Source organism: Carcharhinus amblyrhynchos, chromosome 9 (genome assembly GCF_965287045.1).
Source record: "Carcharhinus amblyrhynchos chromosome 9, sCarAmb.v2.hapA, whole genome shotgun sequence".
Lineage (NCBI taxonomy): Eukaryota > Metazoa > Chordata > Chondrichthyes > Carcharhiniformes > Carcharhinidae > Carcharhinus > Carcharhinus amblyrhynchos.
In genome coordinates this window covers 73,604,392-73,630,816 of record NC_137332.1, presented here as the reverse complement: position 1 = coordinate 73,630,816, position 26,425 = coordinate 73,604,392, and the positions used below count along the sequence as shown (strand labels likewise).

General features: G+C 41.7%; 1 protein-coding gene across 1 annotated transcript in view; it reads left to right on the top strand.

Moving 5' to 3' along the window:
* LOC145348587 (ral guanine nucleotide dissociation stimulator-like 1) overlaps nt 1–26,425 on the top strand; it is a 91,489-nt gene that overhangs the window by 10,512 nt on the left and 54,552 nt on the right. The window contains exons 4-11 of the mRNA XM_080196775.1: nt 3,057–3,129; nt 3,660–3,773; nt 14,845–15,053; nt 17,808–17,872; nt 18,783–18,858; nt 23,862–23,945; nt 25,107–25,178; nt 26,331–26,402. Coding sequence (XP_080052901.1) covers nt 3,057–3,129; nt 3,660–3,773; nt 14,845–15,053; nt 17,808–17,872; nt 18,783–18,858; nt 23,862–23,945; nt 25,107–25,178; nt 26,331–26,402 — 765 coding nt within the window. The remainder of the gene's footprint in view (nt 1–3,056; nt 3,130–3,659; nt 3,774–14,844; nt 15,054–17,807; nt 17,873–18,782; nt 18,859–23,861; nt 23,946–25,106; nt 25,179–26,330; nt 26,403–26,425) is intronic.

The following is a 26,425-nucleotide window of genomic DNA, read 5'->3' as shown; positions in this document are numbered from 1 at the left end:
TGCTGCCTCACAGCGCCAAAGACCCAGATTCAATTCCAGCCTCAGGTCACTGTCTGTGTGGAGTTTGCATATTCTCTCCGTGTCTGCGTGGGTTTCCTCCGGATACTCCAGCTTCCCCCCACGATGCAAAGGTGTGCTGGTTAGGTTGATTGGCCATGCTAAATTGACGCTAGTGTCAGGGAGATTAGCAGGGTAAATATATGGAGTTATAGGAATAGGGCCTGGGTGGGATTTGGTCGATGCAGCCTTGATGGGACGAATAGGCTCCTTCTGCAATGTAGGGAATCTATGATTCCAGGAAATGTGTACTATCCCAAGGACAGCTCAACATGCTTGACTGTGAGCTACTCTGAAGTGTGATCATTGTTTTTCTTTACACAATGTGACAACAAATTTGCTTGTAGGAAGATCTCACATACAGTCATCATGATGAATGACAACTGAACATGTCTCCTTTTTAAATTTTTATTGGGTTTGGTTGAGGGATGAATGTTGGCCTGCTGAGTGAGAGAGTCCCTTCTGTTTCCCTGAACAGTTTCATTGAATCCTATGCTCATTTGAGCAAGGCAGATGGACCTAAGCTTAAAATTATGTCCAATTTTGCCAGTTTTAGCAGTTGTGCTTGCCTTGGAAATAACTGGGTTGGATGGGAACAGAATGCTGGTTGGGGAGTGATGTTGGAGATGTAATAGTGGGTACCACTTCAGAGCAATCAAAAATGGAATGCCAAATTTAGCCCCTGATTTCTTACAATGATTTGGTCTCAAGCTTCTGGAGTAGAACATTAACTCAGAAGGACATGCAAGTTGGAAAGCAGTTCACCTGTGATCTTGTAACAAATTTTTCCATTTACGGCCAGAAATCCCCAACCTCGCCCCTGGCTGGGATTCTTCAGTCCCGCTGCAGTGGCTGGAGTTTTGACTGAGCACAAATTCTTCATTCTCACTGGCAGCGGTAGCGGGATGCATAAGACTGGACAATTTCTGACAGCTTCATGCTTAGTCCCAGCTTGCTTCTTCTCATTCCTCATGCATGTTGCAGTGAATTACGTACTTAGATCTGTAGGAGCAAAAGTAGGCCATTCAGCCGATTGAGTTTGCTCCAGCATTCAATAAAATCATGACTGATATGATAATTCTCAACTTCATTCTCCTGTCTTACCCCAAAAATCTTGATTCCCTTTCCATTTAACAATCTATCTCAGCCTTGAACATAATGACCCAGCCTTTTCAGCTCTCTGCAATAAAGAATTCCGCAGATTCACTACCCTCCGAAAGCAGAAATTTCTCCTCATATCTAGCTCTCACTCTTAGATAATGCCCTCTGGTCCTGAGTTTCCATATGGAGAAGATATTTAATCTGATGGGTGATACTGAGCTGAATTCTTTGTCCTGCCCTGGGATGTGGGCATCACTGGCAGGGCCAGCATTTTTGCCCATTCCTCATTCCCTTGAACTAAATGGCTTGCTAGCCATTTAAGAGTGAACTGCATTGCTGTGGGCCTGAGGTGACATGTAGGCCGGACCAGTGGTAAGCATGGCAAATTTCCTTAGTGAACTAGATGGGTTTTATAACAAATGATAGTCATGGTCACCATTACTGATTTTTCATTCGAGATTTATTAATCAAATTAAAATTCCAACAGTTGCCATGATGAGTTTTGAACCCATGTCTCCAGAACAACAGCATCTGAAGTGTTCCATTTCTGGGGTTAATCGACCTTATTTTGAATTAAACAGAATGATCTGTCATTTTAACATGTGACTGATCTCTGCGCCTCCCAGTCCTCCCCCGCTGTATTTTGATAACTTTTTTTTTCTTTCCAAAACAGCACTGGTTAAAAGAGTGCAGCAGTCACCTCTATTTTCATTCCTTACAACACAGACCAGTCTCTGAAGCTCTGCCAAGAACAACACAGACAGCGGGGAATGTTGTTTTTTTGAGACACCAGTCAGTCACAGAGCATTGTCTCTCACTCTTCGTGAGCCGTGCCAGTGCTGAAAGCGGATTTAATCACTGAAATAAAAACAAATGGAATTGGGTAACAGCTTCTTAAGTCGCCTCGATGCCTCCAGTAATTATCCCCCGTGATAACTGGGTCTGTCCTTATTCCACAGTAAAACTGTATTATTTCAAAAGTGGCTGTGACTGGAAAAGCTTTTCAGTGTAACTTCTGTGTCATTCTATGATCTGTTAAATGAGTTCCTTTTCTCTCCCATTCTCCCCGTATTTCCAGCCTCTTGCTGCAGGGCTACTTTCTGCACTGAGAAGTTGGGGGATGTAGTGTCTTGGAACTCGGGACTGCTTTTCTTTTTCACAAGCTTCTTAATGTGCACCTTGCCACAATCTGATCCTTCAGTCCACAAAGTCTAATATCAGCGGCTGGAATTTTTTTTAGTGGGGGGGAAAGAGATATTGGAAGTAAAGGTTTAAGTCCAGGAAAGCATTGCATCACACACAGTGTGGGAGGAGTCGCAGCTGAATTCTGTGACAGAAATGGACTTATTACTGTGCTGCTTAGCTTTGGAACTCAGTGGAGTATGTGACAGGATTTCTAAAACTTCAGTTCAAAGTGCCCAAGTATCTGTGGAGTAATTGTCATGAAGAGAAAAAACGAATGTGGTTACCCTGAAAGTATAAAGTGGTACAGTTAGTTATTTTTCTATGTTTCATTTAAATGGATCTGAGAGAACCAGAGCCAAAGCTCTTGTAGTTAGTTTTTCCTTGTCACTGAATATGTTGGTCTTGTAATGCAGTGTCTGAAACATAGTGTGTTGTCCTTTTTTTGCTGCCTCGTAAACATAAATGCGATTTGATATTCCACAAGATCTTTTTTCACGCTTGAGCTTCTGTAAAAATCCATTGTGATCCTTGCTAAAGTGTGGGTTTCAGTTTTTAATTAATTCCTACTGTGCCAACATCAATTAGGCTTAATTTGGTTGTGGCCAAAGGGGAAACTAAAGCAAAGGATTTGCAATATGTTTGCTCAGTGAAATGCTGCTGTTTCAGTATCATCCATTTGGTACCAAAATTTTATATTAAGATTGGTGCCCTAGATTTTCCAGGAAGTTGTTGGGAAAATGCTGGGACACGAGTGGGAAGAGGGAAAGAGGGTTTTTTTCCTCATTAGTAAGTTGTACATTGCACTATATTTACAATGTTCATGAATCAATGAGCAAAATTAACACTATTGTGATTATTAATACAACTCTGCAGTTTGTAAAGTAAAATTGGAAGCTGCTTTTTAAACCCCTGTTATACTGTGTGAAGACATTCTGCACCATGGATGTCAGGAAAATATCAGCACAATGGGGAATGGCAAGTTTATCCCGCAAGTACAGTCCAGGGGCAAAGTTCACTGGATAACAAGAGTTTCTCCTGCGATATGCAGATTTATTATAAAAGGCTTAATTGGAGGGTGGTTGAAAATTGTACAAATTACATTGAACCCATCTATTGAAAGGTCAAGGTAAAGTGCTCAGGAAGTCCCATGAGCATTGTGAATATTTTAGTGTCATCTTGAGAGCAATATGTGAAGTAGACAAAATCTCCTCAACTCTACAGGAGTCTTAGATATAATACTGTCTGCATTCTGGATGCAAAATTTCAGGAGCTTCTCCAGAGGGATTTACTCTATTTTTGGTTTGATTTCTCCACAGCACAATTCAGTTGAAGACTGGAGTGAAGAGATAGAAGAAGGGGCTGTTTATAATGTGAGCTTGAAGAAAATCCAAATACAACAAGAGGCCAGCAAGTGTGCAAGATGCCTGTGGGTGAGTATAGCTTAATCTTCCCTTCCACTTTTCCTCCTTTTTGTTTTTTAAACAATGCATGTATATTTAAATGCTTATATTGGGGTTAAACTCTGGCTTTCTTACATGCTGAAAAGGTTGAATGGGAATTGTCCATTCCATCAGGAATACATTCATCTAAAATCCTGTGTATTGAGGTTACTAGCTGATCAAGCACTAAGGAAGGAGAAACGAAAATGAAGCAATATAGCATCAAATGTTAGCAATTAAATTTGATGAAATTAAATCTTTGCCAAGTAAGCTTCATCTAGATTAATCTGGTTGTTCCCAGTACTTGGTCAAGCTTAGCCATTTACTTTCCTAGTTAATCTTCTAAAGGTATATCCAGTGAGTGCTTGTGCTTGGCCAAGTGATTCTATGGGCGTGCATGAAGTATTCCTACACCATTGTGGAAACACTACTTGAGTATTTACAGGGACTAGAGATGGTCACCCTTTTTACCAAGAAAATACTTTCTTTGTTACCTCATTAGTTTGACCTGAAACTGAGAATTCTGGTGTTCCATGAGGGATTTCCCCTCACAAAAGTAGCTTGTACATTTGATGGCTGATTGCAATTGTGGGTGTTCAGCTCAGATCCTTGTTTACAGTACTTCCTTGCAAATAAGTTTGATACCATGTTGTTTTTAATTTCCAAATAGCACAGTCGAGATGTTTATAAAACTAAACGAACGCTGGAACAGAGCTAGGATCTTTGCAACTTGATAGGTAGTGAGTTAATGTGGTGGCATGTGGGATTATAACCTGATATAGAAGGAGCAATCTAATTTTGTTTATCGATTCTTCTCTCACTTTGTTGTGCATTTAATGCTTTTAAACATGGTATCTTCTTTAGAATCCCTAGAGTGCAGAAAGAAGCCATTTAGTCCATGATATTTGCATCAACTCGGACAGAGCATTTTATCCAGGCCCTCTCCCCTGCCCTTTTCTTGCAACCCCACACACTTATCATGGCCAATCCACCTAACCTGCACATCTTTGGACCATGGGAGGAAACTGAAGCATCCAGAGAGCCCATACAAACACAGGAAGAATGCGCAAACTCCATTCAGTCACCCAAGGCCTGAATTGAATCTGGGTCCCTGGAGCTGAATCAGCAGTGCTAACAACTGATGTTGGATCTAATGTACAAACCATGGAAATCCAAGTTACTTCTGTGATAAATTTGGGACTTGGGATGTAGGAGATTCAACCCATTTTTTTGAATGGAGTCGATCACGAATACAGAGGCTAGAGGATGAATATTCAATTGGAAAGACTTTGTTAAACAGGTCACTTCATATTGTTTGAGAAGGTTATATTGTCCACAGCCCCTACTTCGTGATTTTTTTCAAAGAAAACTCTATTTGCATGGAGCTGCTGTTTGCTTAACCCCTTCCTTAGATGCATAATCTCACTTAATATTGTCCTTTTGTCATTGTCATCACAGTACTAGCAGCACCTGCCGAACCCTGGCCATTTCATCTGCAACTCCAGAACATAAGAGCATAAGAACTAGGAGCACGAGTAAGCCATTTGGCCCCTTGAATTTGATCAGTCACTGAATAAGACTATGGCTGATCCTTTTGTGGACTCAGCTTTACTTGCCTGCCTATTCACAACCCTCAATTCCTTTACTGATCTAAAATCTGTCTATCTTAGCCTTACAAACCTTCAATGAGATAGTCTCAACTGCTTCACCGAATTTCACCTAGATAGCAAGGACACCTATGTCAGACACCTATTTATTGACTACACCTCAGTCTTCAACACTCATTCCGTACTCTGTCTCGTCATTGTTTGAGATCTGACCCACTATGGTGGTGTCTTCAGCAAACTTGAAAATCGAATTGGAGGGGGATTTGGCTGCATAGTTATAGGTGTGTAAGGAGTAAACTCATCTCTGAACTCCATGGCCTAGGCCTCGGCACCTTCCTCTGCGACTGGATTCTGAACTTCCTAACTCTAAGACCACAATCAGTAAGGATAGGCAACAGCACCACCTCCACAATCACCCTCAACACTGGTGCCCCACAAGGCTGTGTTCTCAGCCCCCTGCTATATTCGTTATATGCCTATAACTGTGACTAATTTCCCCTTCAATTCAATTTTCAAGTTTGCTGATGATGCCACTGTAGTGAGTCGGATCTCAAGCAATGACAAGACAAAGTACAGGAGAGAGAGAATCTGAACTGGTGCAGCAACAATAATCTCTACCTCAATGTCAACAAAACAAAGGAGAATGTCACCTACTTCAGGGAGCGTAAAGGAAAACATGCCACTGTCTACATCAACAGGGATGAAGTAGAAAGGTTGACAGCTTCATGTTTTTAGGTATCCAGATCATCAACAACCTGTCCTGGTCTCCCCCCATGCTGACACTGTAGTTAAGAAAGTCCACCAACGCCTCTCCTTTCTCAAGACTAAGGAAATTTGGTATGTCAGCTCCAACACTCTCCAACTTTTACAGATACACTATAGAAAGCATTCTTTCTGGACACTTTGGTATGGCTCCTGCTCTGCTTAAGACAGCAAGGATCTACAAAAGGTTGTGAATGTCACCCAATCCATCACACCAGACCTCCCACCCGTTTACTCTGTCTCCACTTCCTGCTGCCTCAGCAAAGTAGCCAGCATAATTAAGGACCCCATGCACCCTGGACATTCTCTCTTGCACCACCTTCCTTCGGGAAAAAGATACAAAAGTCTGAGGTCACATACCAACCGACTCAAGAACAATTTCTTTCCTGTTGCTGTCAGACTATTGAATGGACTTACCTTGCGTTAAGTTAATCTTTCTAGGTATGACTGTATCGCTACATCCTGCACTCTTGCTTCCTTCTCTGAAGTGTTTTGTTTGTATAGTGCATAAGAAACAATACTTTTCACTGTTAATATACATATGACAAGAGTAAATCAGATTCACAACACTTTGGGTGAAGAAGTTCCTCCTTAACTCAGTCCTAAATCTGTTTCCCCTTATTTTGAGACTATGCCCCCTAAGTTCTAGTTTCCCCTGCCAGTGGAAACATCTTCTCTGCTTCTATCTTATATTCTCTTAATTTTATGTTTGTAAGATTGCCACCTCATTCTTCATTCCAGTGAGCATGGTCTCAGTCTCATCATAACCCAACCCTCAACTCCAGAATCAACCTCATGAATCTCCTCTGCATCCCCTCAAAGCGCCATTATATCCTTAAGAAAGGAAACCAAAACTGTACACAGTATTCCAGGTGTGACGTCACCAGCACCTTATACAGCTGCAACATAACCTCCCTATTTTTAAACTCCCTCCCTCCAGCAATGAAGGACACAATTCCATTCGTTTTAATTATCTGCTGCACCTGTGAACCAACCTTTTGTGATTCATGCACAAGGACACCAGGCTCCTCTGCACAGCAGCATCCTGCAATTCTTTACCATTTAAGTAATAGCCCATTTTGCTGCTATTCCTACCAAAATGGATGACTTCATATTTAACAACATTTGTACTTCATGCCCTACCCACTCAAACTATCTCTGTCCCTTTGCAGACATTCTGCACACTTTATGTCATCTGTGAACTTGGACATTCACTTGGTCCCCAGCTCCAAATCATCGATATAAATTGTAAACAATTGTGATCCCTATACTGATCCCTGAGGCACACCACTAGTCACTGATCACCAACCAGCAAAACATCCATTTACTCCCACTCTTTGCTTTCTGTTAGTTAACCAATCCCCTATCCATGCTAATTTGGTATCCACAATACCATGCACCTTTATCTTGTGTAGCAGCCTTTGCTGTGGCAACTTGTCAAATGCCTTCTGGAAATCCAGATACATCGTATCACTGGCTCCACAGTGCTTGTAATGTCCTCAAAGAATCAGTAACTTAGTCAAACATAATTTGCCTTTCATGAATCCATGCTGCGTCTTCCTGGTGGGACAATTTCTATCCAGATCTCTTGCTATTTCAAGCACTTTTTTCCCACTGCAGAAGCTAAACTAACTGGCCTATAGCCACCTTTTGTCCACCTCTTATTTTAAAAACAGTGGCATCACCTTTGGGGCAGTGCCAGTAGATTGGAAAAAAGCAGAATCCAGCAAATTTTGATAAATTGCCACAAATGCATTTGTTATTTTTCCCCGCCATCTCTTGCAGTACCCTGGGATGTATTCCATCAGGGCCAGGAGACTTGTCTCCCTTTAACCCCATTAGCTTGCCCAATGCTGCTTATTTAGTGATAATGACCATTTCTAGGTCCTCACCTGTCATAACTATTTTCATCAATTTTTGGCATGTTATTTGTGTCTTCCACTGTGAAGACTGACACAAAACATCAAAATGTTCAATGCCTTGGCCATTTCCAATTATTGAATTCCTGTTCTCATCTTCTAAAGAGTAAATGTTTACCTTGGCCATTCTTTTCATTTTATAACCTTGTAGAAACTCTTGTCAACCGTTTTTGTATTGTGAGCTAGTTCACCCTCCTCTATGTAGTTTTTTCATTGGCTTTCTGTTGAGCTTTAAAGATTTCCCAATCCTCTAGTTTCCCACTAGTCTTTCCTGCTCTTTATGCATTTTCTTTGCATTTGATATCCATAGCTGATGATCCCTTTTTCTACAGTCTTTCCTTATCACTGATATATACTTTTGCTGAGCACTTTGAAAGTCCTCCATTGTCCTATCATAAAGCTATTGCTCCAAATTGGCCAACTCCTCCCTCATCCCATTGTAGTTTTCTTTAAGACACTTAGATTTTACCTTGCACTCCAGGGTCCTGCTCCTCTGAAATAGCCATGAACAATACAGCTATTCCTCATTTACAATTCCCAATGTAATCCTGAAAATAGTGCGCCAAATGAAAATCACTTTGGCCTACCCCAGTGTTGAAGTGGAAATTTTTCTGCTTCTTGACTGTGATAGAGAGAGAGGCTCAACAAAATTCATTCCAACCAAATAACTAGTCTTTATTTACAAAAGACTGCATGCAGTAGTAGCAGTAACTTGAGTTTGGAGAGCCATTGTTATGACTTGCTAATTCCTTTTCAAGTCCACACTTACATAAAGAATCAGTTCAGTATTTAGACATAATCATTATCAGTTTGCGTGACCAGAGCTTATTCAGGAATTCGATCAGTAGTAGCGTCACCAGCAATGTCATAAATCATGGTACAACTTGCTGACCTCCTAGAACTCTTTGTCTCATTAGTCATACCTTTATCTTGTCCTTTGATAGAACAGAAGAAAGTTGGTGACTCCTTCATCGCTAACCTTATCTTGTCGTACTCATACAGCCCTAGGTTATGCGGAGATAGCCTTATCAGGTCTTGACCTTCTCCAATCTTATTCATGTCTAGGGTTATGCGGAGTCAGTTTTCCTTATTTTGTACCAAATAGTTGACCAATTTTCCCATCATGCCATTACTTCATTCGTACAACTTCACAACAGCTGTATTCAGCCCCTCAAGCCTGATGGCTGTTTGGTTTCTGAACCATGTTTACTCCCCCGATAACCTTTCTCCTCTTTGCTTAGCAAGAATTTATCCACCTCTGCCATACAAACATTCAAAGAGTGTTTCCACAATGTTTTCATGAAGAGAGTTCCAAAAACTCAAGACCCTGCTGCCATCAGACTTTTGAATGGACCTACCTTGCATTAAATTGATCTTTCTCTCCATCCTAGCTATGACTGCAACATTACATTCTGCTGTCTCTCTTACTACTTCGAGTAGTATGCTTTGTCTGTGTAGTGCACAAGAGATAATACTTTTCACTGTATTCTCATGTTTCAAATCAAAAGCAAACTCTCCAACCCTCTGCTCCATTTTAAATGGATGACCCGAATGGCTTGCTAGACAGGGTAGTCATGAGTGAACCACATTGCTGTGGGCCTGAAGTTTCATGTAGGTCAGACCTGGTGAGGGTAGCAGAGTTCCTTCCCTAAAGGACATAATGAACCAGATTGTTTTCTTTATAATTGGTGATTTTCCTCTCGTAGATTTAAGTGAATTCAAATTCCATCAACTGCTTTGGTGGGATTGGAACCCATGTTCATTAGATCATTAGTCTAGGCCTCTGAATTAGTAATCCAATGACATTGACACTTCCACCATTCCCTCCTCTCTCTGCACCGTCCCCCCCAACCCCCAAAAGAAAACATGTAGTAAGGGTGGGTTATGTTCCTGACCGGGAATACCTACATTCAAAAGCATATTGGCTGCCTTGAACCTAACTGGCTCAAAAATCCTCAACTCTTGACTCTCCAGACAATTCAGTTACCTCCTTGCTGCTTCCCACATTCAGCTCACTGCCAGTCCTGATTCCCCTGCTCAATGCTTCCCTTTGCTGCTGTAAGCAAGGGCTTGGGACATCAATGGTGAGAGCAAGGGAGCAAAATGAGCTGCAAGTGTCAAGGCACATGGGGAAAGTCAGAGTGGGAGGTGGCAAGCAGGGCAGTCACAAAGGGAGTCTCTTGTTTAAAATTGTCAAGGATTCAGCATTAGAAAATTTGCCAAGCTGACAGCAAATGTATTGGTAGTTTCACGGTCAAATTGTGTGTGTGTGTGTGTGTGTGTGTGTGTGTGTGTGTGTGTGTGTGTGTGTGTGTGTGTGTGTGTGTGTGTGTGTGTGTGTGTGTGTCAGAATCAGTAGCTCAGGCAAGTGGGAATGAATCTATGCAGTATGCTAGGCAGCAAGTTGTTCCTTGCCATCTCTATAAACAATGTAAGATTTTGCGTCCAGATCTAAACATCAATATTGTGTTGTTGCAAGCAATGGAATAGCAATGGATTTTGTAAATAAATAGTTGCAACAGTCACACTTGTTTCCTGTGATATTTTCCAGTCCTTTCTATACAAAGGAGAAGGTTCAGATGATGTGATCCATCAGCCGTACTGGACTTTGGGAAGATATCCTACCAGCAGTATCCATTGCCTGTCTTGTGAGGCTGCTGTTCTAGGCAGCATTTCTGAATGGGACTTCTGAGATCCTTAGTCCCAGGGCAAAGGATGGCAACTGGCCTGTCAAGTTCCTGAATGAAACCAGATGTAGTTGCCCTTGCTAAAAAGAAGCACACAGGGCTCCCATTAGCTAGGAGCTGGCAGCCGAGACCTCCAGCAGTGTACTAGGGCTATAACCTATTTTTCCTTTCCTTCAACTATATCATGTCCATTTGAGCCACGTAATCACCATGGTTGTCAGTTTGATTAAAAATCCAGGAAGGCATGTTATTTGTAAATAACCTCTTGTTAGGATCTGTGGTGGATGTTAACTTGGTTTGTAGTTGTTGCCACAAATGAGTCCTGTTTTAATAGCTGGGGAGAGTGCAATATCTTGACTTTGAACCACATTGCAGCTATCCTTTTACGCAATGATTCTTGCAATGAGCAAGATAACAATTGGTCGGTTCAGCCCACAATTGTCCCTCTATGTTTTTTATTTACTATTAATTTGTGGGTTATCTTGCTAATCACTTCATCAAACTATCTTCCTGTGGCAGAGACCTTGCATGAAGAAAAATCGGAGCCTTGCTTTTTTTTATCCACCCTCCCTCTTTTTTCATGTTTCCTGTCAGCTCAGCAAACGTTTTGCATTTCAACTTTGCTTCCAGCCAAGGCAAGCTTGCTTTCAAGAGTAATTAGATTTTCTAAAAACAATATTGTTGGGAAATGTGAGGCCTATGATAATGTAGTGGAGGATTCAGACATGATTGAAGCCAGACTGACCCGCTTCCTGTTGTGTGCTGTGGCCCGGGGCTGCAGAACATATAATTCCACAATGCCTGTGGAAACTCGCTGGGCTGCGTTAGAAGCTGTTTTCTGCCAAAGGCTTTGCTGGGGCTTTTTTTTCTGGTGACTGGATTGAAGTAGAAATTGTAAACCAGTGGGTGGGCAGATAATGAATTTAATACTGAAAGTTTTTTTTTATTTAGGATTAAGGTTTGATATTGTTGCCCTGTATCCAAAACTAACTTCAAGTTTCAAATTTGTGCTTTAGTATTAATTTACATTTTTCATTACATTTTTGTTTGAACTTATCATTTATACTTACCACACATGTGAATTTTTTTCAACTGACTGATCCAATAGCTGTGCTAATATTAACAGAAAATGCAGAAAGAACTCAACATGTCTGGCAGTGTCTTTGAAGAGGGAAATGAGTTTGAGCTCAATATGACTCTTCAGAAACATGTTTCTCCCTCTCCACAGACGCTGCCAGACCCACTGAGTTACAAAGAACAAAGAACAAAGAACAACCCAGCACAGGAAACAGGCCCTTCGGCCCAACGAGCCCGCGCCGCCGCATCACCCTACACCTATTCTACTCTGCATGTCTATGAATGGAACCCCTAACTTAGCCAGATTCAGGGGAGAATAGTGTCAATTTGGTAAACCAATCAGCCTAAGAGCACATCTTTGGGGTGTGGGAGGAAACCGGAGCGCCCGGAGGAAACCCACGCAACCACAGGGAGAATGCACAAACTCCCACAGACACAGGCCCAAATCCATGTATCTGCACAGCCAGCAGTGCTAGTCACTGAGCTGTTGCGGCGCCCGTCTACCCGTCCACGATCAAGCACACACACCGACATGAAGTACTAGGCCACTCCCGGAACCTCCAAGAGCAGCCCACGCACGACCCACCGTGTGCATGCCCCTCGTTTGACAACGAGGTGGACCTCCACCTGCGGAATAAAAAGACAAAATCGTTAACTTACAAGTCTGCATTTCCGGTGTCTCCCGAGGTTCTGACCTTATTTAATAGCCCCTACTATAACCCTCCATCCTCGTTTCACTCATGTGTCTGTCTAACTGAACCTTAAACGAGTCCAATGTTCTTGCCTCCACCACCCTCCTTGGTAGCGCGTTCCTTACCCCGACAACTCTCTGCGTAAAGAACCTTCCTCTCACATCCAAATTATACCTCTCCCCCCTCACCCTTAAATCATGACCTCTCATATTTGTACCCAGTCTAGGGAGCAGTCTCTCACTATTGACTCTATCTATTCCCTTCAGTATCTTATATACCTCTATCATGTCCCCCCTCAACCTCCGTCTTTCCAAGGAGAAAAGTCCCAGTTTCTCCAACCTTTCCTCGTACCCCAGCCCCTCCATGCCAGGCAACATCCTGGTAAACCTCCTGTTTTTCCAGTGCTTCCTATTTCAGTTCTCCATCTGCAATATTTTGCTTTTGTTCTAATATTTAGCATGTACAGTCTTTACAATATTACCCTCTTGTGTGTTCTGTCAGTCAGGATTCTGGACTGTGCAGGAAACAGCAAATGCCAATAATAGACACAAGCAGGCTTGGGAGCATCTGGGGTAAGAATGGTCATATCTTGGGGTTTGGATCCATCATCTTAACAGATGTTGATTGTCCTCTGCAGCATTTTCTGTTCTGAGTTGAAACTCCATTTCAACCAGGTACGCAGCTGCATAAACACGTTTAGTGGAGGGAGAAAGGTCTGGGAAGCCCATTGCTGTCAGTGCACTAACCAGACGCTGGGAATTCACATTTGCTAAAGAAGGATGGATTACAAAGAACAGAAAATTACCGCACAGGAACAAGCCCTTCTGCCCCCTCAAGCCTGCACCGACTATGCTGCCCAATTTAACTAAAACCCCTTACGCTTCTGGTGATATTCCAACTTGACATCCATTTGTGGGATAAATACCAGCTGGGAGTTAAGTGGCTCATTGGAATTAAAGTTGTATGATCCTGCATTTCTGAGAGGCGCAAGCGGTGAGACAGTGACTGATTGCAGGGCCACCATGAAGTACAAGACTGATTTCCAACAGAATAGTACACATTACAGAAATGAACATGTGCTGACTACTGGCAAATTGATTTATTAATTGAAGAAATTGGTGCTATTCTGGTTAAGGTTGGTTTTGACCATGAGGAAAGTTAGCAGTACTGCTCTCTGCATGTACAACATCTCCAAAGGGCTTTCAGTACTAGCTCTTCTTGGAGTGCACAGTAAATATAGAATAAATTTCAAATTTAGAATTTTTCTATTTTTGTTAATTGTTGAATTGAAAACCAGCCCGGAAGAGTTGATAGACAATGGAGAGCTGAACTAACCAAGAACATTTAATGTTGAAACTTCCAGGTGGCTGGTTAGTTGGATGACTTGTTATTCCATTCCATCTCATCACTTCAATCACACCCCTCCAAACTAATTTCCTTAAGGTTTATGAAGGAAATGTAATAAGTTAAAAGGATCCTGGAGATGATTGTAAATCATGGAAAGTTTGTTTTTAATTTAAATTTCCCTTCCTGGATGTGGTACAGCAAGCCAGATATCTATTAGTAGTTCATACAGGTGTGAGCTTCAATAGAATTCCAGCCGGCCATTTTACCATGTGGGGGTGCAGCAGCATCACAGCAGGTCCAATCCTGCACTTGCCCAACAGAGGCTTTTTTCTTCTCCTCCCTACTTATGAGTTTAATTGTGGAGCCCCCTCATCCTGCTCCAGCTGGACAGCATTGGAACTTGGAACATTCTTGTTTGGCTCCGTTGGGAAGCTTTCTCTTTTCTCATCTACTGGGAGTTACCCTCTGCACTTTTCATGCTCCAGTACACTAATTCCTCCAATCATCAGTGAACTAGCCATTTGTACATAATGTTTTGGCTTTAACTATTTTGTATGAAATGGTTTCCATAGTACATGAAATGACCAGTCAATGTCAAATAAGATTGAACAAAATCAGCCTCCCTTTCATTGTAACCACCTCCAACCTTGCAATGCATGCACTCTTATTGTTTATCCCTGATTTTGTTTCATTCTGTGATTGGTGACCAGACCTTCAAATGCCAAATCCTTAAACTCTGGAATTCCTTCCTAAAACTCATGTTTTCCTTGCCTCTACTGCTAAAAGACTTCCCTTTAAAAATGTATATTTCTGATCAAGTATTTCTCTTCAAGACTTGGTCTCAATTTCATTTAATAATGTTTCTGTGAGGCATCTTGGAACGTCTCTACAATGTAAAATGTTATGGAAATAAATGTTCTTGTTGCTGTACTTTCGCGTGGCATTGACCTTTTTATCTTTGCATCCCATAGGTGGAAGGAGACGAGGTGTCTCCAGGTCGCACCGTCAGTCGGTTTGAAATGCGCAGAATCCGTATAATTAAGTCTGGGACCTTAAGGAAGCTTGTAGGAAATGTATTTGCAGCTTTTGATAACAATGATTTCAGCTATATCAACATCTTCCTCTCAACATACAGAACTTTTACTACTACTAATCGTGTGTTGGAACTCTTGCTGGACGGGTGAGAACAAATAAGTGACATCTCTTGTTTAATGACTAGATTTCACAAGCAATACACAACCATTCTCGTATTCAATCTGATAAAAGATTAAAATCTCAACCTTTTTTCTTGTATTCTAAATGTGAAAAACAACTACTGATCCCATGAGCAAAGAGTTCCAGTAATGCAGATGTAAAAACAAAAACAAAGTTACGGTTAAAACAATCTTGCAATATGTTCCCCCCAAAATATGCTTTGTTCATCTTCGATTCTATTGTCTTCAACACTTTTCCAAAAGATAAAATATTCCATGTTTTCCTATTGTCTCTATTTTTGGGTCAAATAACAGTTAATAACCTTCCCTTATGAAACCTTTAAGTTGCAAAAGTTCCTTGCTCCTTTTTGAAGCTGGAAAACCAAGTCTCTCCTACAAAAACCCAGCTTGCAGGTGCAGCAGGTGGTCAGGAAGGCGAATGGGATGCTGGCCTTCATAGCGAGGGGGATTGAATATAAAAGTAGGGAGGTCTTGCTGCAGCTGTATAGGGCATTGGTGAGGCCGCAGCTGGAGTACTGTGTGCAGTTTTGGGCGCCGCACCTGCGCAAGGATATTTTGGCCCTGGAGGGAGTGCAGAGGAGGTTTACTAGGCTGATACCGGAGTTGAGGGGATTGAGCTATGAGGAGAGGCTGAATAAACTAGGCTTGTACTCGTTAGAGTTTAGAAGAATGAGGGGAGATCTCATTGAGACGTATAAGATGATGAATGGGATGGATAGGATAGAGGTGGAGAGACTCTTCCCGCTCAAAAAAGACAGTAGGACTAGGGGGCACAGCCTCAAGATAAAGGGGAGGCGGTTTAGAACGGAGTTGAGGAGGAACTTCTTCACTCAAAGGGTGGTGAATCTCTGGAATTCTCTGCCCGTTGAAGTGGTGGAGGCTGCCTCGCTAAATATTTTTAAGAAGCGGGTTGATGGGTTCTTGATAAGAGAGGGGATTAAGGGTTATGGGGAGAGGGCAGGAAAGTGGAACTGAGCCACAACAGATCAGCCATGATCTTATTGAATGGCGGGGCAGGCTCGAAGGGCTAGATGGCCTACTCCTGCTCCTATTTCTTATGTTCTTATGTTCTTAATTCACTTCACTGTTGCCTCTTTTTTTAAAAAATATGCATTTAGTACCTTTATCTCTTGACTCCACCAGACAAATTCTCTATTGATCTTTTCTCAGCCAAATAAATTTACACACAAAGAATAGCAAACTACTCACCCAGTTGGGGAACTTGGTTTAGCTTAGTTGGCTGAATGAAGCAGACTGACACTAAAGCATGGGTTCAGTTCCTGTACCGGCTGAGGGTTATGCCTGAAGGCTCTATCTTCTCAAACTTGCCCCTTGCCTGAGGTGTGGTGATCCTCGGATTGAATCACCACCAATCAGCTCTCCCCCTCAGAGGGAGCACACTATGGTCATCTTGGACTATGTGGTGACTTTACCTTCATTCCCCCAATAACAGCCATACCAACCCCTCCTCTTGCCAACCCCTCCTCCCTGAAAAAAAGACTTTCAACATAATGAAGCATCGCATGTAGAGGTTTGGGATAGAACTGAATAAAGCAGAGCCACAAAACACAAATCCACAACCATGTGGTAATGTTTGTGCTCAAATGATCACAAAATAACTGTGATCTTGCTCGAGCCAATCAAGTACAATCCGTACGAAGTTTGAAAACGCATGAAGCAGTTTGCCATGATGACCAGACACCTGTATTAAAAGTTTATTACCATTACTGAGACTTGTTGTTTGTAGGTTATAGCTACCTGCAACAGGTAATATTCTGAATGTGTAAATGTCTGGAGGGGTTGGAGGATTAAAAAAAAATGATTGTTGTTGTGTCCAATGTAAAGTTTCTAAATTGAATATTTAAAACTAAGCCTGATTAGAAAATCTGAGATGTTGGTCAAATCTGTTTATTACTGAAATATGCAAGATATCACAATCATTCTGCAGCAATGGCACATAAAATACTTTTAAATGCCATCAGAGATAAGACTTTGGTTTCTCCTTGTCCTGTTCCCCACACTTACTGTGCTTCACAAGTGGTCAATTGGGGTCACTGTGCACAACTCAGTCGTGGTACTAACCAGTGTGCCCCAACTGAGCTGATGATCTTTGTGTTCTGACTTTAGAGGAACAAACTGCATTTGGGGAAGAAGAGTTTACCAAATGTGCTATGGTTAAGAAAGCTTAAAATTGGCAAAACAACCACAGAAGATTTTTCTTGAAAGCTACAAGCTTGTGATCTGGTTTGCACTGTCTGCAAGGGTGTTGGAAGTATTAATAGCAATATGCTTGAAAAGGAAAGTATTGCATGGCCATGTAGGAGGAGTGGAGTTAACATATAGCAGTTTCAAGAGCTTACACAGGTCTATAGTGGCCTGAATGTCCTTAACATTTTAAGATAGAAAATATCAGCATGCTAAAAATGGTGACATTTCTCATCTCTTCCCTCTGTTTCCCCAAACATGTTTTCATGAATATTTGGGCACTGTTAAACAGGTGAGTGCAGCGAAGGTACATATCAGGTGAATATTGAGCAAAGATAATATTTCAACACTAAGCTATAAAATGTTCAATGGGAATTAATGGAAAGAGCTTCAATGAACTAGATCAAGGTTTGAAGTTTTGAATCCTGAGTCTTCAGGGTTTTTCCATGGTTGGAAGACAATCCTTGATGCGAGTGCTTGTTTAAAATTGATTTATGCTTTGTAACCAATTACAGATACGGAAATTTTGACCCTTCAAATGGAATTCTAAATTCTTCAGAAACGAATGTGGTAAACAGAGAGTAAGTTCAATCTAACAAGTCTGCTTCAATCAGAATGCAGGAGAGGTAGTGGAACATGTCTGAAGTATGAAAGTTAGTGGCACAGTGGATATCACTGGTTAGTAATCCAGAGAGTCAGAACAAAATCTGGGAATCCTGGTTTAAATCCCACCACAGCAGATGGTGAAATTTGAATTCAGTAAAAATCTGGAATTAACGATCTAGTAAACCAGATGGGTTTTACTATAATGGTTTCATGGTCATCAATGTCCTTTACGGAAGGAAATCTTCTGTCTTTATGTGATGAGCCCTACATGACTCCGGATCCACAGCGATTGTGGTTGACTTCCAAATGGCCTCTGAAATGGAGGGCAGTTACAGCTGGGTAATAAATGCTGGCCCAGCAATGCTCACAACCTGTAAAATGAATTTTTAAAAATGTTTTGAATCCTCAAAAGTGGACACTCTTCCTGACTATAGCAGTCACATTAAAGAAGCTATTAGCTGCCTTTAATATTTGTATAATTCCTAGAGATTTGAAAGCTTCTGTTTTAAAAACTGCATCGTCACAATACCTTCAATGGAACTATTATTTAGGTCTTGGATTTAAGGTTGATCTGGCACTGGTGGACAATGAAACAAGGATAAATATGTTGAAGAAATGGATCATCTCTGCTGCACCTGCTGCAGCCTCATTTTTAGTATCCTGTAAACTTCCTATGAAGGTTTTGAAGCAAATCATTCATTGCAGTCATACATCTAGAGTGGCTTACAATTATAGAATCCCTGTAGTGCTGAAGCAGGCCATTTGGCCCATCAGGCCCACCCTAAGAAGTATTCCTGTAACCTCCATGTGTTTACTCTGACACTTTTAATAACAGCCAAATGTCGATGCAACTGTTTCAATAACTTTTTTCCTGACCAATTGCTGGTGCAGAAACTGTGACAGTCCAAACCATGAGGAAAATAGTAATTGTTTTCCAGGGGCACTTGCAGTCATCAGACGGCAAGTTCAATCCAATGTGTAACCACATTCAGAAATTATAAAATATTAAAGAAATGAGTTTGCCACTTCCTTCCACATCTCCCTTGCACGCTCTGTCTCTTCCCAGGTGCTGTTATCCATCTGGAGTGTGACAGATCAGCTTATCAAGGGTTTAAATGCCAAATCCTTAGTCTGCAAGGGTTTATTTTAAATGGCCAGATGCAAATGCTTGTTGGAAATTATTTAAGTTGTGCGTTTTGATGAATTGCAGGTATGGAAACCCCCACATCTCCAACTATATTGCAGACAGAAATTGTACTTCTCCAGGAACAATTGCAGTGATCAGAGAGTAAGTTAAATTCTGCTTCGTCCCAAACAATGCAAAACAATTGCTGGAGAGACAGAATTTCTTGTAAGATTATGTGGCAGCAATTTTCTGAATGCATTTCATGGAAGTGCCATTTTGGACAATAGCAATTGAATTAGACACTGTTTGACACATGAAAATATCTGTAATTTGTGATTGAAATTTTATGAACATCTGATCAAGTCTTATTGAGACTGTTAAGTGGGAGCTGATTTTCCTTCAGGCAATGGGACCCAAGGCTGCACGCTACCAATAGTGACCAGTTAAGAGACTGCAGCTGGGGCTACTATCCAATTTAGGATGCAGCCTCGTCCCAAGAACTTCTGGTCCAATCAGATGGATGGCAAATTAACAGCCTCTCCTCCAGATGTTTAATGGGTTTAATTTTGAATGCAAATACATGCTTAACCTGCTTCATGACCACAGCCAAACTGCATGTTAGTTTCAATGCCATGTTCTTCAGAAACCAACTCGGTCAAGAAATAACTTTGATCCAATGTCTGACTAAACTCTACTTCATTCAGAATCTGTGTAAAAGGGAATTGCTCGCACTTCCTGTAAGAATCACGAAGGAACAGCTTCATGTAATAGTGTAGTGAAAACCATTCCAGACCACAACAATCACATTACTGACTCTCTCTGCATTTGTCTTCTTCCTCAACATCTCTAAACGAAAAAATACATTGTACAGAACAAAAGGTGATGTGGTAGTGCAAACCAGCTGATCAAAAGTTGAAATATTGAATCCCAGAGTTTCCTGTTTTTTTAAATGATGGCCACTTGTGGATGCAAGCGTTTGTTTAAAATCACTTTACTTTGTGACCAGTTGCAGCGACAGAAACAGTGACAGTCCAAATGGTGAGGAAAATGGAAATCGTGTTTTTTCAGGAACCATTGCAGTCATCGGACAGTAAGTTTAATGTGATGTGTGACAACGATTTGTTCCTTCAGAACACCACAATGTAAATGTGAATGGTAAGGGAGTTAGCAGTTCCTGTAGGTAATGTAGGAACTTGCTCATAAAGGCATGTAATAGTGCAGCAAACACCATCTAGACCACAGCAATCACATGAAAGGAACTGACTGAGGTCCTGGCACGGTAGCACAAGGAAGGGTTGGCGCTGCTGCTTCACAGTGCCAGTGACCCAGTTCGATTCCTGGCTTGGGTCACTGTCTGTGTGAAGTTTGTACTTTCTTCCTGTGTCTGTGTGGGTTTCCTCCCACATTCTGAAGGATGTACTGGTTAGGTGCAGTGACCCGAACAGATGCCAGACTATGATGATGAGGGGAATTTCACAGTAACTTAATTGCAGTGCTAATGTAAGCTTTATTTCTGAGTAATAATGTTTTTGCATTATTCCTAGAGGTAGTTTTTAACTTTCTGTGAGTGTCTTTTTTGGGGCGATGGGGGGCAGAAAAGGATAGGAGGAGATAGAAAGAAGGGGAGACTTTGTGAGTGATGGCAAAGCCCTGCTGCAGGTTCTGAAGTGGCCTTGGACGTAGGGCAGCATGTTGCTGCAGGTGAGCATCTGATCAAGGTTTGAAATACTGCATCCTCAATTTAAGTGGGGGGAGAAGGGGGGTGGGTAGTTTAATGGGTTTAATTCTGATTGCAAGTACTTGCTTAAAATGATGTGCTTTATGACCAAGCCGTGAAAACTTTGACAGTCCAAAGTGCGAGAAAGATAGAAAGTCATGTTCTTCAGAAACCAACTCAGTCAGAAATTTGATCCAATATCTGACTAAACTGTGCTTCATTCAGAATTTGTGTAAAAGGGAATTGCTGGTGCTTCCTGCAAGAATCATGGAGGAACAGCTTCATGTAATAGTGTAGTGAAAACTATTCCAGACCACAACAATCACATTACTGACTCTCTCTGCATTTGTCTTATTCCTCAGCATTTCTAAATGAAAAATACATTAGTACAGAACAAAAGATGATGCATTAAAGCAAACAAGCTGATCAAAGGTTGAAATATTGAATCCCAGAGTCTACTGTTTTTTTAAATGATGGCCACTTGTGGATGCAAGCGTTTGTTTAAAATCACTTTTCTTTGTGACCTATTGCACCTGCAGAAACTGTGACATTCCAAATGGTGAGGGAAATGGAAATCGTGTTTCTCCAGGAATCATTGCAGTACTTGGAAAGTAAGTTTAATCTGATGTGTGACAGCAATTCCATTTTATTCAGAACACCACAATGTAAATGTGAATGGTTGGGGAGCTAGCAGTTCCTGTCGGTAATGTAGGAACTTGGTCATAAAGGCACATAATAGTGCAGCAAACACCATCTAGACCACAGCAATCACATGAGAGGAACTGACTGAGGTCCTGGCACAGTAGCACAGTGGTTGGACTGCTGCTTCACAGTGCCAGTGACCCAGATCGATTCCTGGCTTGGGTCACTGTCTGTATGAAGTTAGTACCTTCTCCCTGCGTCTGTGTGGGTTTCCTCCCACATTCTGAAAGATGTACTGGTTAGGTGCATTGACCCGAACAGATGAAAGACTATGATGATGAGGGGAATTTCACAGTAACTTAATTGCCATGCTAATGTAAGCTTTATTTGTGAGTAATAACGTTTTTGCATTATTCCTAGAGGTAGATTTTAACTTTTTGAGAGTGTCTTTTTTGGGGGGTTGGGGGGCAAAAAAGGATAGGAGGAGTCAGAAAGAAGGGGAGATTTTGTGAGTGATGGCAAAGCCCTGCTGCTGGTTCTGAAGTGGCCTTGGACCCAGGGCAACATGTTGCTGCGGGTGGCCTGCTCTAATGAACCTGATCCAATAAATGGTGTTGCCTGGTCTCAGACTGCCTGTCTAATCACTGGGATGTCACCTCAGGAACTGCTCGTTCAGTGGTACTGGTCTCCATTGCTGAGGTTGCCTCCAGAATAGGCCAGGATTTACCCGGTGATTTCCCCAAGTGGTGGGCATGGTTGGCTTGGGCAAAATGCCTGTGGAGGTAGCGAGTAATGGGCTACTTTTTTATCCATACATGAGACGTGGGTGTCACCACCTGGGCCGGCATTTATTGCCCATCCCTATTTGCCTTCCAGAAGATGGTGGTGAGCTGCCTTCTTGAACTGCTATCGTCCCTGAAGTCCACTGATGCCCACTTCTGATCTTATGGGGAGAAGGTCATTGAATGAAGTAGTTGAAGATGGCTGGGCCGAAGACACGCTCTCTTCTGAGGAACTCAGGCAGTGATGTCCTAGGACTGAATTGACAGACCTCTAACAAGCACAACCTTTCTGCTGGTTACAAGTCCAGCCAAAGGAGAGTTTTACCCCTGATTTCCCATTGATTCCAGTATTTCCTGGGTTCCTTGATATCGATGGCAGCCACTCTGAACTTGCCTCTTGATTTCAATTCTTTGTGCCTGTTTGAACTAAAGTTGTAATGTTGCCAGATGCTAAGTGACCCTGACTGAATTCAAACTGAACACAGCACAAGTCATGCAGTGTAGCATAACTGTTGATGACCCCTTCCATCACTTCACTTCAAAGTAGACTGATGAGGTGATGATTTGCTGAGCTGCATTTTGTGTGCAGAACCTACCTGGGCACATTTCCATGTTTTTGGGTAGATACCGGTGTTGTAGTTGGACTGGGACAGCAAATTCTCAAGCACAAATCTTCAATACTATTGGTGTAATGTTGTTGGGGTCATTACTTTTTGAGGTAACCAGTGACTTCAGATGTTTCTTTACATAAAGTAAATCAAATTTGCTGAAGACAGGCACCGATGATGCTTGTGTCATCGGTGCCTGTCTTCTGGGCAAAGATTATCGCAAATGCTGCTTCAGCTTTGTCTTTTGCACAGGTGTGCTGGGAATGGGGTTAATTGTGGACTTGCCTCTTCCAGTGAGTTTTTTAATTGTCCATTGCTATTCATGATTAGATGTGGCAAGACTGCAGAGCTTGATGCACAGTCTATCACCTTGATGTTTATGTTATTGGGCAGCAAATAGCCCTGTGTTGTAGTTTCACCAGACTGACGTGAGATTTTTACTTCAGCCTGATGCTTCTCCTGACTTGTCCTGTTGTACACTACTTTCAACTAGGGTTGATCCCCTAAGCTTGACTATAATAGTGAGGTATTTGTCAGGCCATGTGTGTCCTGTTCGACAAGGCCAGCTGATCAAGGTTTGAAATACTGCATCTTCAATTTAAGTGGGGGGGTAGTTTAATGGGTTTAATTCTGATTGCAAGTACTTGCTTAAAATGACGTGCTTTATGGCCAAGCCATGAAAACTTTGACAGTCCAAAGTGCAAGGAAGATAGAAAGTCATGTTCTTCAGAAACCAACTCAGTCAAGAAATTTGATCCAATATCTGACTAAACTCTGCTTCATTCAGAATCTGTGTAAACGGGAATTGCTGGCGCTTCCTGTAAGAATCATGTAGGGACAGCTTCATATAATAGTGTAGTGAAAACCATTCCAGACCACAACAATCACATTACTGACTCTCTCTGCATTTGTCTTATTCCTCAACATTTCTAAATGAAAAAATACATTGTACAGAACAAAAGGTGATGTGTTAGTGCAAACCAGCTGATCAAAGGTTGAAATATTGAATCCCAGAATCTCCTGTTTTTCAAATGATGGCCACTTGTGGATGCAAGCGTTTGTTTAAAATCACTTTACTTTGTGACCAGTTGCAGCTACAGAAACTGTGACAGAGCAAATGGTGAGGAAAATGGAAATCGTGTTTTTTCAGGAACCATTGCAGTCATCGGACAGTAAGTTTAATCTGATGTGCGACAACGGTTTCTTCTTTCAGAACACCACAATGTAAATGTGAATGGTTGGGGAGCTAGCAGTTCCTGTAGGTAATGTAGGAACTTGCTCATAAAGGCATGTAATAGTGCAGCAAACACCATCTAGACCACAGCAATCACTTGAAAGGAACAGACTGAGATCCTGGCACGGTAGCACAAGGAAGGGTTGGCACTGCTGCTGCTTCACAGTGCCAGTGACCCAGTTCGATTCCTGGCTTGGGTCACTGTCTGTGTGAAGTTTGTACTTTCTCCCTGTGTCTGTGTGGGTTTCCTCCCACATTCTGAAGGATGTACTGGTTAGGTGCAGTGACCCGAACAGATGAAAGACTATGATGACAAGGGGAATTTCACAGTAACTTAATTGCAGTGCTAATGTAAGCTTTATTTGTGAGTAATAATGTTTTTGCATTATTCCTAGAGGTAGTTTTTAACTTTTTATGAGTGTCTTTTTTGGGGGGATGGGAGGCAGAAAAGGACAGGAGGAGACAGAAAGAAGGGGAGATTTTGTGAGTGATGGCAAAGCCCTGCTGCAGGTTCTGAAGTGGCCTTGGACGCAGGGCAGCATGTTGCTGCGGCTGACCAGCTGATCAAGGTTTGAAATACTGCATCCTCAATTTAAGTGGGGGGTGGGAGGAGTTTAATGGGTTTAATTCTGATTGCAAGTACTTGCTTAAAATGATGTGCTTTATGACCCAGCCATAAAAACTTTGACAGTCCAAAGTGCGAGAAAGATAGAAAGTCATGTTCTTCAGAAACCAACTCAGTCAGAAATTTGATCCAATATCTGACTAAACTGTGCTTCATTCAGAATTTGTGTAAAAGGGAATTGCTGGCGCTTCCTGCAAGAATCATGGAGGAACAGCTTCATATAATAGTGTAGTGAAAACTATTCCAGACCACAACAATCACATTACTGTCTCTCTCTGCATTTGTCTTCTTCCTCAGCGTTTCTAAATGAAAAATACATTAGTACAGAATAAAAGGTGATGCATTAAAGCAAACAAGCTGATCAAAGGTTGAAATATTGAATCCCAGAGTCTCCTGTTTTTTTAAATGATGGCCACTTGTGGATGCAAGCGTTTGTTTAAAATCACTTTTCTTTGTGACCTATTGCACCTGCAGAAATTGTGACATTCCAAATGGTGAGGGAAATGGAAATCGTGTTTCTCCAGGAACCATTGCAGTAATTGGAAAGTAAGTTTAATCTGATGTGTGACAGCAATTCCATTTCATTCAGAACACCACAATGTAAATGTGAATGGTTGGGGAGCTAGCAGTTCCTGTAGGTAATGTAGGAACTTGCTCATAAAGCACGTAATAGTGCAGCAAACACCATCTAGCCCATAGCAATCACATGAGAGGAACTGACTGAGGTCCTGGCACGGTAGCACAAGGGTTGTCACTTCTGCTGCCAGTGACCCAGTTCGATTCCTGGCTTGAGTCACCATCTGTGTGAAGTTTGTACTTTCTCCCTGTGTCTGTGTGGGTTTCCTCCCACATTCTGAAAAATGTACCGGTTAGGTGCAGTGACCCGAACAGATGCCAGACTATGATGATGAGGGGAATTTCACAGTAACTTAATTGCAGTGCTAATGTAAGCTTTATTTGTGAGTAATAACATTTTTGCATTATTCCTAGAGGTAGTTTTTAACTTTTTATGAGTGTCTTTTTTGGGGGGATGGGAGGCAGAAAAGGACAGGAGGAGACAGAAAGAAGGGGAGATTTTGTGAGTGATGGCAAAGCCCTGCTGCAGGTTCTGAAGTGGCCTTGGACGCAGGGCAGCATGTTGCTGCGGGTGACCAGCTGATCAAGGTTTGAAATACTGCAGCTTCAACTTAAGTGGGGGGTGGAGGGGGGTAGTTTAATGGGTTTAATTCTGATTGCAAGTACTTGCTTAAAATGATGTGCTTTAAGACCAAGCCGTGAAAACTTTGACAGTCCAAAGTGCGAGAAAGATAGAAAGTCATGTTCTTCAGAAACCAACTCAGTCAGAAATTTGATCCAATATCTGACTAAACTCTGCGTCATTCAGAATTTGTGTAAAAGGGAATTGCTGGTGCTTCCTGCAAGAATCATGGAGGAACAGCTTCATATAATAGTGTAGTGAAAACTATTCCAGACCACAACAATCACATTACTGTCTCTCTCTGCATTTGTCTTATTCCTCAACATTTCTAAATGAAAAATACATTAGTACAGAACAAAAGATGATGCATTAAAGCAAACCAGCTGATCAAAGGTTGAAATATTGAATCCCAGAGTCTCCTGTTTTTTTAAATGATGGCCACTTGTGGATGCAAGCGTTTGTTTAAAATCACTTTTCTTTGTGACCTATTGCACCTGCAGAAACTGTGACATTCCAAATGGTGAGGGAAATGGAAATCGTGTTTCTCCAGGAATCATTGCAGTAATTGGAAAGTAAGTTTAATCTGATGTGTGAC